The following is a 13402-nucleotide window of genomic DNA, read 5'->3' on the forward strand; positions in this document are numbered from 1 at the left end:
ACTACATTATTTAAACCAAACTTTGGCAACACGTTTGACGCCCGTTTTGATCTCACTTTAAGAACAAAACACAGACGCATTTAAAAAAAGATGCAAGATGGTATAAAGCAGCATTTTTCACAGTTTTGAAAACAAAAGTTCTTTGAAGTAGATTCTCTGATCATTATTTAATAAATTTGACTTTGTTATGAAAGACTTCACAGAAAAGGTCCAAACGCTGTTCTTTTTATGAGCGTATCACTCAGTTTCAAAGGACAAAAATTGATAATTTGGTCAAAAACAGCTTATATTGTTAATAGTTCCACGTTCTAGAATGGCAAACTCGTATATAATCTTAACGAGGATGACAAGCCAGCTTAATGACGCTGAAGTACACACTTCTGTCCAATCTAAAACCGTGTATATGCTGCAAACCATTGGCAGAAATCTATTAACCTAAGAGCTAAGATACTCTCAACCGCATTCTTCCTCATGAATATGTATGTATGTAAATGAGCTTTACATTATGCAAATGACTCCAGTCTAAAGACTCATCTTTAGAAACACATTGTAGTAGCTTTAAATGACTGACAGCAGCAATGCCACATCACGGTGTATTTGAAAATAGGAAAATATACAGATCAAAAAGGGTAACTTGCAAATTTGATCAAATCGCTTGTCGTAGCTTGGGAATCCCGCAGCGCTTGATGTGCGATTCTCCATGCAGTGGGTCGTTCATCAGATAAAGCACATCCCTGTCGACGGGAAATAAGAGCTTCTCCTTACAGCTGCTCGTGTACACGACTGCGTTCAGGTGGGGAATCGCCACGGGCCGCCCAAAAATCTCTGTGATAGATGTGTTTCATTAAAAAAGAGTGTAAATCTGGGAAAGCCAGAGAAGGGAGTGGCGTGTGGCACGGCAAGATTGATGGCGTAAAAATAAACAAAGTTGCATGTGTTCTACCAAGACAAGCTCGCAGACGCCCACAAACCCCCATCAGGCTCGGTGAATCCTCCAATGCAGAGGAGGCTGCTTCCTATTTCATTTAACAGGGTGTGAAACTCTGAGAGAAGGACTGGAGAACACACTGCCGGATCTGACCTACTTTAACACAGCTGCTTTTATCATGGAGGGAGAAACATCAATGGCTGATGTTCTTCTTAGAATGATTTTACATCTTATTAGGGATAAATAGATCACCTAAATATTTGAATTCTGTAATACTTTACTAAACTTATTGTCGTTCCAAACCTGAATGACTCTCTTTCTTCAATGGAACACAAAAGGAGAAGTTTAGCAGATTGTTCTTTTCATTGTAACGACAATGAACGGAAAGAATGAATAAAAGTAGTCCACTTGACTTGTGCACTATATGCCAAGTCTTTATACCTGTGTGACAGATTTGCTGGAGAAACAAACTAAAGTCATTATAGATGTGAGACTTCTTTAAATGGCATATTTGAATATACATGGACAAGAATCAGAGGAGAAACACATCATTTTTATTGAGTAACTAATTGAATTTTAAGACCGTTTGGCTTCAACAAATGTATATATTACTGTTTTTTTCTTACATTTTTGGAGCTCAAAAGCTGCGCCCACTGGAGCGTCATTGTATGGAAAAGAGCCGTTTGAACAATCTATTACATTTCTCATTTTAAGTTCCACTGAAGAAAGAAAGTCAAAAGTTTGTATACTATCCCTTAAAAAAACATAGCATGGACCAGGCAGGCTAAGCACAAGGAAGAAAATCAAAAGGCATTGTGCAAATTCTCATAACACTTCTGTTTTAAAGTGTTATAGAGGGAAGGCATAATATAGTAAACTAACACAATTACCAAATTTATAATATCCAACAATCCAGTGTTAGATTGTCTGAAATTCGGTTTGTCGTACCAGGACTGTGTCCAGCTACATGAAACAAAGCCTGCTGAATCCTTCTGTACTCTCCTCAGGGGATCATTGCCTTCGATCACATGCTTGAGCCCTGAGGAAACATCTAATTCTGCCTAAAACTGTCTGCAAGTGTCACCCAACTCGGGCTTATTACCCTCAAAATGTCCACTCAGCAGACTCTGAGTCCTGCTTTACACTTCTGAGACCTCTGTTCACACATCTAGAAGACAATAAAGAAGTGCAAGAAACCAGAATCAGTGAAGGTTTCACACACACAATCTAACTTCAAACCTGAGGTAGAAAACATCAAATTCACAGCAGGATGGAGCGAGCGAGGTTAAAAGCAAAGGAAGCCTATCGGAAGAGGGCTGTACACTGTTTAAGGAAGCCATTAGTTATTTGAAATGTTCATAGAAACCCCCTGAAGAGGAAGGCGTCGGAAAACGTGGTGGTCAGTACTATTGCACAATGTTTTAAGGGAACGTGGGACTGGGATTGATGGCAACTCTGCTCATCCTTAGTAAACACAAAATCTTCTGGATGCTGAAAAGAAGTGATTCGGTTTCTGGAAATAGGTCAAGGCTAAAGTCATATGGCTCTCTAAGAATAAAAAAAAAAGGATCATTCAGTTTCCTTGACGTGATAAATATTCAGAAGTAAAATCAGCAGCTACAGATGAAGTCATCTCAAGAACAGGAAGTGCAGAAGGACACTTCAATGTACAGATTATTCAGTTTCGGCATCACCAAAATGGCACCTTAAAACATCCAGAAGAAAGCAGCCGGCAGTTCCTCAGACGATCGTGTTCCTCGGATGCGGTTGAAAGAGTCGTGTGTCCTCTAAAGCAGACGGCTGTGTCTCATCTCCCTGAAACTGGCCTTCTGGATGGAGACGGCTGACCCCTGGACTTCTTTCCCAAGGTCGGTTTCGGACACCTAAAGTTGTGGCGTCCAATTAGCCCAAAAAGGCACCATCGATAACAAGCTTTCCAAAAGGAGGATCTTCACCTTTTCTTCCCCATCTTCGGATTCCAAATCTTCACTCTCATGTCACTGTGTGGGATGGAAGAAACAAACAAAACAAAAAAAAACAGACATAAAATTAGAGGTGGAGGAGATGCACAAGGCCAATAATCAGAAAGGCCGAATCTTCAGACACTCCTCGCACTGAAGAGACGGCACAGACATCAAAACCCAGAGTTCACAAAGGGAACCGCCACACGAGTCCCCGCTCCTCTCACCAATTAGGCGCATGAACTGCTTTATCCCAATAAAAATCAAAACCCCGCTGTGTGAAGCAGCCCACAGAACCACACGCTCGCGTCTTAACTAACACACCGCGTCTCGGAAGAGAAAGAGGACTTCTGAATCGCGGCGGGATGCAAATGAACGAGTCATTAGGTTGCGATAAAGTTCAAATAAGTGCATATTTATAAAGATGTCATTATTTTTCTAGAAAAAAAAAACAGGATTAATTCACTTGAGATAATAATACATCTATATATTAAGTGCTATCAAAATTAATGCACAAAATAAATGTGCCGGTTTAACACGTTAAAAATATTATTAATGCAGTATTTAAGGATTAATCTATGTGTAATTTATAATTTATGCAGTGAAGACTGTGAAGTATAATCCTTCCTGTTAGACCTAGCTGAAAATTATGAGAAGATTGTTTTAAGTTGACTTAAATTAAAAGTTGTTATTTTATTTAAAGCTTAATAAATGTTAAAAAAGAAATGATAGCTTTCAATTATACTGTAATACTGAATGCCTAAAATGAATGGTTAAAATTGAGGACAAAAAATGTATTTCATAGCGACATCAGTATCAGTACTGGTTGGTAGCAGTGACACTGGCCTTCATTCATAAAAAGATGCCATTAAACAAATATTTAAAATATAGACTACTGTCTTTGATGTTTCTACATTAATTTGGAGATTAAATGTGAAATTATTACAATATTAAAAAACATAAAAAAACTTTAATGCTCGTTTTATTAATCATGATTAATTACAGAAAAAAATGTGCGATTAAATAGTAAAAAAAGGTCAATCGATTGACCATACACATACACATACACACACACACACACACACACACACACACACACACGTATATAAAATATAGTATATTAGTATATAGTATATAAAGTATATTATATATATACACACACACATAACATATACATATACGTGACCCTGGACCCCAAAACCAGTCACATGGGTCAATTGTTAGGATATAACAATATTTGGCCTAGATACGACTATTAGAAAATCTGGAATCTGAGGGTGCAAAAAAATCGAAACATTGAGAAAATCTCCTTTAAAGTTGTTCATTTATGTTTGCGATTGTGCTGCATTCACTCACAAAAATAAATGTTTTATATATTTAAAAAAAATATTTTCATGGAACATGATCTTTACTTAATATCCTAATGATTTTTGCAATAAAAGACCATACAATGTATTGTTGGCTATTGCCACTAATATACCCATGTGACTTGTAACTGATTTTGTGATCCAGGGTCACATATATACAACATATATGCTGTGTGTTTCCAAAAAAAAGAAAAGAAAAAAAGATGAATTCACTTGATAAGCAAAATTACGTAAGATATTAAGATTGAGTTTTTAGTTGGGATGAAGTTCCATATTTATAGTATATATTTTTATCATCATTCCCCCCTTCTGAATTCTGTAAAGTTTTGTTCTGTCATTTTTCCCCTCATTTTTTCCATGTGTGCTTTGGTGAACATCAATTTATGATTCCTTACATCATTTGGTTATTAGGTGTCCTTTTGGAGTCCCACAGTGATGTTTTGAAAGAGACAAATTTACCTTGAAATACCTATATATATAAGCAATATTATGAAGATAATACCTCATTTTTAGGGAAATATAGCTTAAATTAAATAAACCATTACTTAACCCAGTAGAAAATGTTTTTTTCCTGTTTAAGGCATAAATCATATGCAATTTCATGTGATTTAAGCCAAAAAAATAACAAAAAAAACCTTGCTGTTTAGATATGAAAAATGTTCTACGAGAACAACGTCTTGCTAACATCACTTTGGCTTTGCGCTAACACATGACCAGCTAAAAACAACAATACTGCAGTGGATCCTGGTAAAGCAGGGCGATAGCGCGATGTATCTTGTGGTTCCTAGACCTTAACTTGAACCAATTAAAAGGATTTACGCCACCGGTGGTCAACACAATTGAAGGTGCAATACGTTTTTATTGCTCTCTCAAAGATGAGAACACTGAAATGGGAGAAAAAAAAAACAACACATGGAGTTTAATTAGTACAATTCTTCTTTACCGGGCCAAAGAGGGAAAGTTCTGTGGAATCAAACATCTGAGAAGTTGGCCCGTGAAACAAAACTGGAGCAAAGTATGAGAGGGTGATGCACACAGAGATGGATGATATACAACTGACAGTGTGAGAAATAATTGACAACAACAAAAAGACGCAGCTGAGCCGTGTCGCTTGTTCTCCGACAGTGCAGCTCGCGTCCCCTCGAGCGCATTCACTCAACTCGTCTTTAACCTTCAGGAACTGTCACGCCTTTGCTCAAGTGTCTGCCAGAATACCATTCTGTTTGACCAGCAGTGTTAAAGATGGGACGGTCAACCCACTCAACCTCTCCAATATATATATCCAGATTCATGTTAGAGAATCAGTCTATTTAACGAACTCATCCCAAAATTACTAATTTTCATATAGATGCTCCCAAAAAATTGTATATTTTATGCTGATATATTACAATAAATATTAGATTATTCAAAATTACGAAAAACAGTTATATCTGTTATTTATTTTTATTTATAATCGTATTTTTTTATTTATTTTTTACCAATTACTCATTTCAAACAGATTCGTCACATCATTAACACAATGATTTGGGTAACACTTAACAATAAGGTTTCATTAGATAACACGAACTAACAATGAACAATACTTCTAAAGCATTTATTTAATTAGTTCATGTTAATTTCAACATTTACTAATACATTATTAAAATCTAAAGTTGTATTTGTTAACATAAGTTAATGCACTGTGAAATAATATGAACAATCAATGAACAGCTGGATTTTTATTAACTAACATTAACAAATGTATTGCTCATTGTGAGTTAATGTTAGTTAATACATTAATGTTAACTAATGAACCGTGTTGTGTTCCCATGATTTGAACAGACTTCACTGATAGGTCAGTGCTCTTGTTTACAACATTGCACATTTGTTCATCATTTTGTAAACATTTGAACATTTGAATGGAAGATCAGCAGAGAGAGTGTTATTATCTGTCACTTTGAAGGACTGGGTTAAAAATGTCTCCTCTAATAACATCTGTCAGTAAAATATTGTAAAGCGTCAATGTGATATTTACATCACAAGAGCAACTTCAGCAACAGCTCCTTCATTTTTTCCAAGCTTTTTGTAAGTTCTTGTTTTGGTTTATTTGTTTCCGCTCAAGCAATGTGAAGACGACAACCACTCCTGCTCAACACTGACTTAATGAACAACATCTCATGAATTATTCCAGTGGAATAAACTCGCGTTCTCTCCCTAAATCCTCACTTATGTATATCTCTTGGTCTATTTTTTATTTTTAGGGGGGAATTTAAAGTCGGTGTGACATCAAAATGGACAATTCTCAATTTTTTATGGAATAATGCAGTATTGATTATAAATTTTTTATTTAATTTTTTAATTCATGTGCCTGATAATCTTGAATCAGAATAACTTCCCCTCCCTCTTGCAGCATCTCTTCTCTTCTCTGATGACGAGGGCGGGGCAACCTGTCACTCACATGAGATCCACCAATCACAAACCACAACCATCCAATCAATTACTCACGGGCAAAAGCCCCGCCCTGCATTTTTACTAGTTCCAGAAGCCGTTTCACTCGGATATACATCACAACAGGGAAGAAAAGACTTGCACAACTTCCGTTTCATGCCGACTTAAAACTTGACTTGCTCCCCTTGTCTTCACATTTATACCATTTTTTTAAAAAAACATTCTGTTGAAATGTTTGCACACTTTCTGAATATAACAACCCTCTACAATGCGAGTAAATCACTCGCATATGTAATTAAATCTTCACTCTGTGCGACTAAATAATGTCTATCATTAGCCATTGGCTGATAAAATTCTTAAGATTTTACTTGAAGTTCTGGAAGATTCTTGACACTTTTATGTGCGAAACGCATCTGATAATCACAGGCGCACCGTCTGAGGCTGAAACGACCACTTTCATGTGGTAAGTATGCTGTGTTGTAAGAGTTTCAGCTGAGGACTTGTCAGAGAGAAAAGGGAAAAGGGGAGAAAAGTACTGAAGCGGAGAGACATTAGAAGATGAGCTAGAGAAAGGACAGTACCAGAGGGAAGCAGGCAGGAGGTGGTTAGTGGAGGCTCATGGGAGGCTGGTGGCCCGGCCCTTGATGGCCAGGACCCGACGGGGCAGACAGGGCGTGAGCCCGGGGACATAACTCCACAACTTCACACGACAGTCACTGCAGTTATGAAGGCATGAGAGAGAGAGCGAGAGATGAAGGAAAAGGAGAGCCGTTAATGAAGAACAGTCAAACAATCCCACAATCCCCTGCCTGCACCATCTGCTCTACAAACAAGCACCCCGAAATGCACAAAAGTAGGTCTTAACAACATATTAGTCTGAGTGAACATTTCTAAGCAGTCTACTGTCTGGAAAAAAGACGTCACAGGAGAGTAAGAGACTGAACAGTGTCACAGAAACAGACGAGCAACACATAACGGACTCGTTGAGCTGACGACCCATTTCAGCGCCGTAAATAACTGATTACATTATCATTTAAAATTACCATATTTAAAACCTGTTCTCTTCATCTTGTTTTCCCAAAGCACCTGAGAAGTTTCTGCTAATTTGGGAAGTTCAACCACGAACAGGGTCTTTCGAACAAACAATTCGTCTTTTAGATCAATGTATTTCCACACATTACGAGACATTTTAAATGCTTTAAACTAGGCATGTATAATATGTATCGTCTACGATAATATGGTAATTGTTGTTTTAATGATGGGAAGGCAGTCATTTTGTCTCTTACTCATTTTGTCTTGAGAGAGCATGCTTTCATTGCATGATGTGGTCTAGTCGAAAGCAGTAACAATCGCCCTAAATTCAATATATGGGTGCAAAACTGCCTCTGTATGAGTTTTTGTCTTATATTTCTATGATATCGAAATATAAAATACAGACTAATGCTGTGTCTGAACATGCCTACTTATATATTACTACTTCTGACTTCCAGCGAGTCTGAAGTGTGCATTCGATGGACACTTTACTATCCCATGAGGCCACAGGAGAGGATTTCTGACTGGAGGTAATGCAGCGCAACTGATGTCGTAGGTCACATGACAATGACAACATGGCGGATGCAGTACGACCAAATTGCATTCATGTTACCCACATTCATACTATATAGAACATTTTATTAATGGTCACAAAGTACGTTTCAAACCAAATGTAGTACCTACTATACAGCATCCGATTTCAGACGCATCATGAGTTCCTGCTGTCCCTAAACGCTTCAACTTTCCAATAATACCACTTACAGTTGACCGTGGAATATCTAGCAGTGATGAAATTTCACGAACTGATTTATTGCAATGGTGTATCCAGTCACAGTACCACACTTGAATTCACTGAGCTCTTCAGACAAATTTTTTCACTGATGTTTGTAAATGCAGACTGCATGGCAAGATGCTTGATTTTATACAGCCACCACGGCTGATGGGTCTGATTGGGTCTGATTGAAACTATTGAATTCAATAATTAAGAGGCGTGTCCCAATGCTTTTGTCCATATAGTGCAAATCCAAGCAAAGCCACAGCAGAACTGAAGTGCATCTCTGAGTAACACACAGGAGTGGTTCGTTCCTTATCCATTCATGCTCAACTCATAAAGCTTTGCTCCTGAACGAATCAGCTTTTTGAACAAATCGGTTGAATACAGATGGTGGACAACCAGAATGAGACTTTTACCGCCGCCGTTCCCGCGGCGGCAAAATTGGGATGTGTATTTGCTGCCTTTTACCGCTGAGTGGCGCTGTAATCACAGACTTTGAAAAGTGTCAGTTTATTCTCTTTATGACGTAATCTGCCGCGGCAGTAATCTGAGCTGAGGTCACAGATAAATTCAAGATAAATATTGTGGTTAAACGAATCAAATTCATTCAATTTAAACAAAGTAGACACACGTTAACATTGTGTGCCCAGTTTTTCTATAATTTAGAAAGGCTATGTCAATAGGTTACTTGTCATTTACTTCGTGTTATTTTAATGTGTTTGTAGATTTATTAACTGAAACATAACAGTGAAATAAATTAAAATAATTTACCGTAAAATTAAAACATTTTCAGGACTTGCGGTTACTAACCGATGTTAGTCGATGTTAACAAAGCATTCTTTGTTATATTCAGAATTAAATAGGCTTACATGTTGTTATGATTATCAATTGAATTCTTTAATAAATAATCAACCACAATGCCTATTACTGCCGCAGCAAAAATAAACCAGTCGAATTTCAAAGTCGTTCAAGTGACAGGGCAAAACAGCAGCAACTGCGGCATTTTAAAAGGTAAGTTTCCTATCTGTTTATTTAAAAAAAAAAAAAAAAAAAAAAAAAACATGGCGCAAGATCTTGAAAAAAAAAAAAAAACCTTTTTTCATTATTTGAACAAAAATGAGACTGATTGAATATGTAAAAATATAAACAAACAAAGCAGAGAATAAAACAGACTTTTAGGGAACGATAGCTCAGATGATAGCTCAGTCTATCGTCTGGTAGCTCAGACGATAGCTATTCTATCTGTAGGCTATTCTATCTGATAGCTCAGACGATAGCTCTGTGGTCAATGCATTACCAATAGCCTCCCGGAGCTTCAAACGATCTGAGATCGAATCTCAGTGTAGCCGACAGTGTTTATGTTTTTCCGTTCTTGATGCTTAAATATGCATCTGTTTATTAAAGTCAATCATCTTGTTTAATTATCAATTGTACATTACAACATAAATTTGCTACATTCCAGTTGAGCCGCTGCATTAAGCTCGTCTTTAATCTGCTAAATTATTTTTTTTGTGTGTGTGAATCATTCACGAGATTGAGATGACTGACAGTTATACCCGGCCATAGCAACTGAAGACATTTTTCAAAACAGATCGAACAAATCAGAAAAATACTTTCAATACAGTATTGCTTTCAATTAAAAAATAAACAATGAAAATGTAAAAGAAAAAGAAAATTAATTAAGTTTGAAAACCCATCGCACATTTCAAAGTATGAATAAAGTGTCGGGACATTTTTTTATTTAAACAGGGTTGCATCGATAGTTTATTCCCTTTGTGATGCAAAATAAGAAACACAGACTCTTATTCTTGCAACATTTTACATTTCTATTGTCAAAGAAATTGCAGCTCAATTAAAACGTTACAAAACGAAAAAAGTTCAAAGCAACATAAATTAAGAACCGGCGTTTTTCTTTGCCTCTCTCGCGCTGGATATTTTTTTAGTAAGTTTGGTCTCCCTCACTGCGCGCGCGGGTCTTTCTCGAAATTAAGCATTTCAGCGTAAAAAAACAACATACAGCTGATAATACTGTATATGTCGCTGTGTGTCATCCACACAAATCACGGAAGAAAAAACTGTAACAAATAGCTTTTGTTCCTTCAAAGATACAACATGCCTTGCTGAATTCACCTTACAATAAAACGAGGTGGGTCGCGAATTAAAGAGCTCTGTATCTGCTAAATTGAAATTGTGTGTAGAAAACCTTTAAATATAATCAATAAAACTACAATATATAATTTAATAAGATATAGGGCCTACTGTACGTAGGCTATGGACTTTTGGAGATTTTGAGATTAATCCTTAAAATAATTTTGCCTTTGCCTTCTCATCAGGCTGGCTCCGACACTCTCCATATGAAAGACGGAACATTAACACCTCTGTCCTGCACCCCCACGATAAAGCAACTATTGCCTTCTCCAAACCCCCCACAGGCTAGCTGAGTTTGCAAAACAAAAGAGTTTGCCACTCGTCGTGGTGTGCCAAAACACTTAATTATTAACCTCAATATTTCATTCAAAACAATCTCAAAACGCTTTGTGACATTTTGAAAAGCCGTGGATGCATTACTGCCACTGGAACCATGAACGCAACAGAATACTGGTTCTGATTTTATTGTTTGTCGTTTAAACGTCATGTCATATATATATATATATATATATATATATATATATATATATATATATATATATATATATATATATATATATATATATGTTTTAGAACTAGACAAATCTCTCTGCATCAACAATAGACTATAAAATGCATTATAAAAATATCAGTAGTCCAAGTTAGTTCGGGATTCGAACCCGTGTCATCTAAATGATCATAACGTAAGTTCAACCACTCGGCCACGATTCACTCGTTGCGACATGGCCTAACGTTCGAGTGTGTGTTCGCTCACACGAGCGAGAAGCGCTCTTCATTCAAATGAACGCGCCGCCGCGTTTGTCGAACACTAATTCAACATGCCAGAATAAAACCTGGCTTTATGCATAGCGCCACTCGTCGTGGTGTGCCAAAAAATGTACAATAATTTAGTTTAATTTATTTCAGTGTTAATGTTTGAGTTAAAAAAATCCTCTACAAATTAAATTAACAGAAAGTCGGCTATAAGAGTCCTTTATAGGCTACGTAAAAAAGCAAAGGGCTTACAGTCTTAACATTTAGGCTACTTTGCTTAAATTCGATACATTTATTTTCAGTAGGGCCTAATAAATTTGTAGGGATGTAATTTCAGTATGCTTTACCAACGCTATGTATTCAATTAAAGTTCCAAGAGGTCTGGTCTCTATATTTCCTTCCCAGCTGACACTAATATGCAAGTGCACAGCAAAAATCACAACTTGTGCTGCGAACGCAAGTTATTTAAGGTGTCTCAACTGTACACAGTCTACCCTACAGTGTGAATTCGTTACAAGGTTTCATTTAGCCTAATTAAATTAATGTTTAGCAATTTGTACAAATAGAGTCTATAGGCCTACTATACTGTTGTAGCCATTAAATAATGTCATTTAGTATCATATTTGTTAAAATATTATAATGTTATTTTTTTCCATCTATGTTGAAAATGAAAAGTGAACAGCACGAGTAAGATAGGATGCATTATATCGAGAGATGGATATGGAGTGGGTCAGACATGATTTTGACCACTTCATTAAGTTTTGTTTAGTAGAAAACCTTTCTTTAAAGTGAATTTCGTTTTCTATAAATTGTATCTTAATTTTAATAAATTTTTCATCAACCAATTGCTGGATTTAATAAGTAAGAGAAGCAAATATAACAGACACTAATCATGGAGGCGCCCGCGCGGTCACTTGCATTGCACGTCAGCTGGAGCGCATCTCATCCTCCTAACTTAACAAAACTCAGCGTATGCCTCACACAGACATGATAAATACATCAAATACACAAAGCTTGAAATGTCTTCAAACGAAATAATTCAAAACGAAAAGAAAAAGGCTACTCTCTGATTATGTCTTTATGTGCATTTCTCTCTAAGTGCGTTCACTACAAATATGGCGATCGTCAACTTCATCTTTGCAGTCGACACTGTCAAAAAACACTAGTTTATTGATAAATATCAATGCACGCATCACCGGATTTACAAATACACATCTTGCTTGTTGCACGCACACATATTATGTCGAAAAAAACGAAATATTATGTTGAAATAACATTATTATTAATAATACATCTTTTAGAATATTTGATTAAATGCTGATTGTTGCGCTTGTTCAATTTAATAAAATTAAAACTTTAAATGTGATAATTAAAATAATTGAAAATTAAATATTTAGTGGCCAAGTTTTGCTAATTTATTATATAGGCTATTATATGCCTATTGCCTATATTAAGTAGGTCATATTAAGGCATATATTAAGTTTTTTTAGCTGTTATGAGAAAAATAAATCTAACGAAATCTAAAATCTAAATCTAAAAAAATAATTCTAACGCCAATTCAACATGCCAGAATAAAACCTGATTTTTGAACAATGCGTAACGCCACTCGGCCTGGTGTGCCAAAACACTACATTTTAAACTTCAATGTTTAATTCAAAACAATCTCAAAACGCGTTGTGACATTTTTTTAAAGCAGTAGCCTAGCCTATATACATTAAGGGCATTGAAACTAGGATCTTAACTAAAACGCGTTCCACGTAATCTCTCAAAAATTATGCCACACTACTCCATTTATTTATTTTTTAAGGACTGCTTTTGAAATCACTATAAATTACTATGCAATTGTATCGCTCACGAGAGCTCTTCATTTATCTAATTCCTCAATAGAATAGTAAAAATATTCAGCGTCATTGCTCCTAATATCGTCTCTATTTTTAACTTTTGATTCTATTTTTTCAGTTCTAAAATTGATTCTATCTTTGGTTCTATTCTGTTGTAGCCTAATAGGCCT

The 13402-nt window shown here is 36.2% G+C and overlaps 1 protein-coding gene across 1 annotated transcript in view; it reads right to left on the reverse strand.

The window, feature by feature from the left end:
• Nucleotides 1–1460: 1460 nt before the first annotated feature.
• Nucleotides 1461–13402, reverse strand: part of kif21b (kinesin family member 21B) — a 100034-nt gene continuing 88092 nt past the window's right edge. Inside the window, exons 29-30 of the mRNA XM_082155315.1 lie at nucleotides 7265–7399; nucleotides 1461–2928 (exon numbers count right to left, since the gene is read on the reverse strand). Coding sequence (XP_082011441.1) covers nucleotides 7300–7399 — 100 coding nt within the window. The 3' untranslated portion in view covers nucleotides 1461–2928; nucleotides 7265–7299. The remainder of the gene's footprint in view (nucleotides 2929–7264; nucleotides 7400–13402) is intronic.

The sequence above is a fragment of the Leuciscus leuciscus genome, assembly GCF_965113295.1.
Source record: "Leuciscus leuciscus genome assembly, chromosome: 23".
Classification (NCBI taxonomy): domain Eukaryota; kingdom Metazoa; phylum Chordata; class Actinopteri; order Cypriniformes; family Leuciscidae; genus Leuciscus; species Leuciscus leuciscus.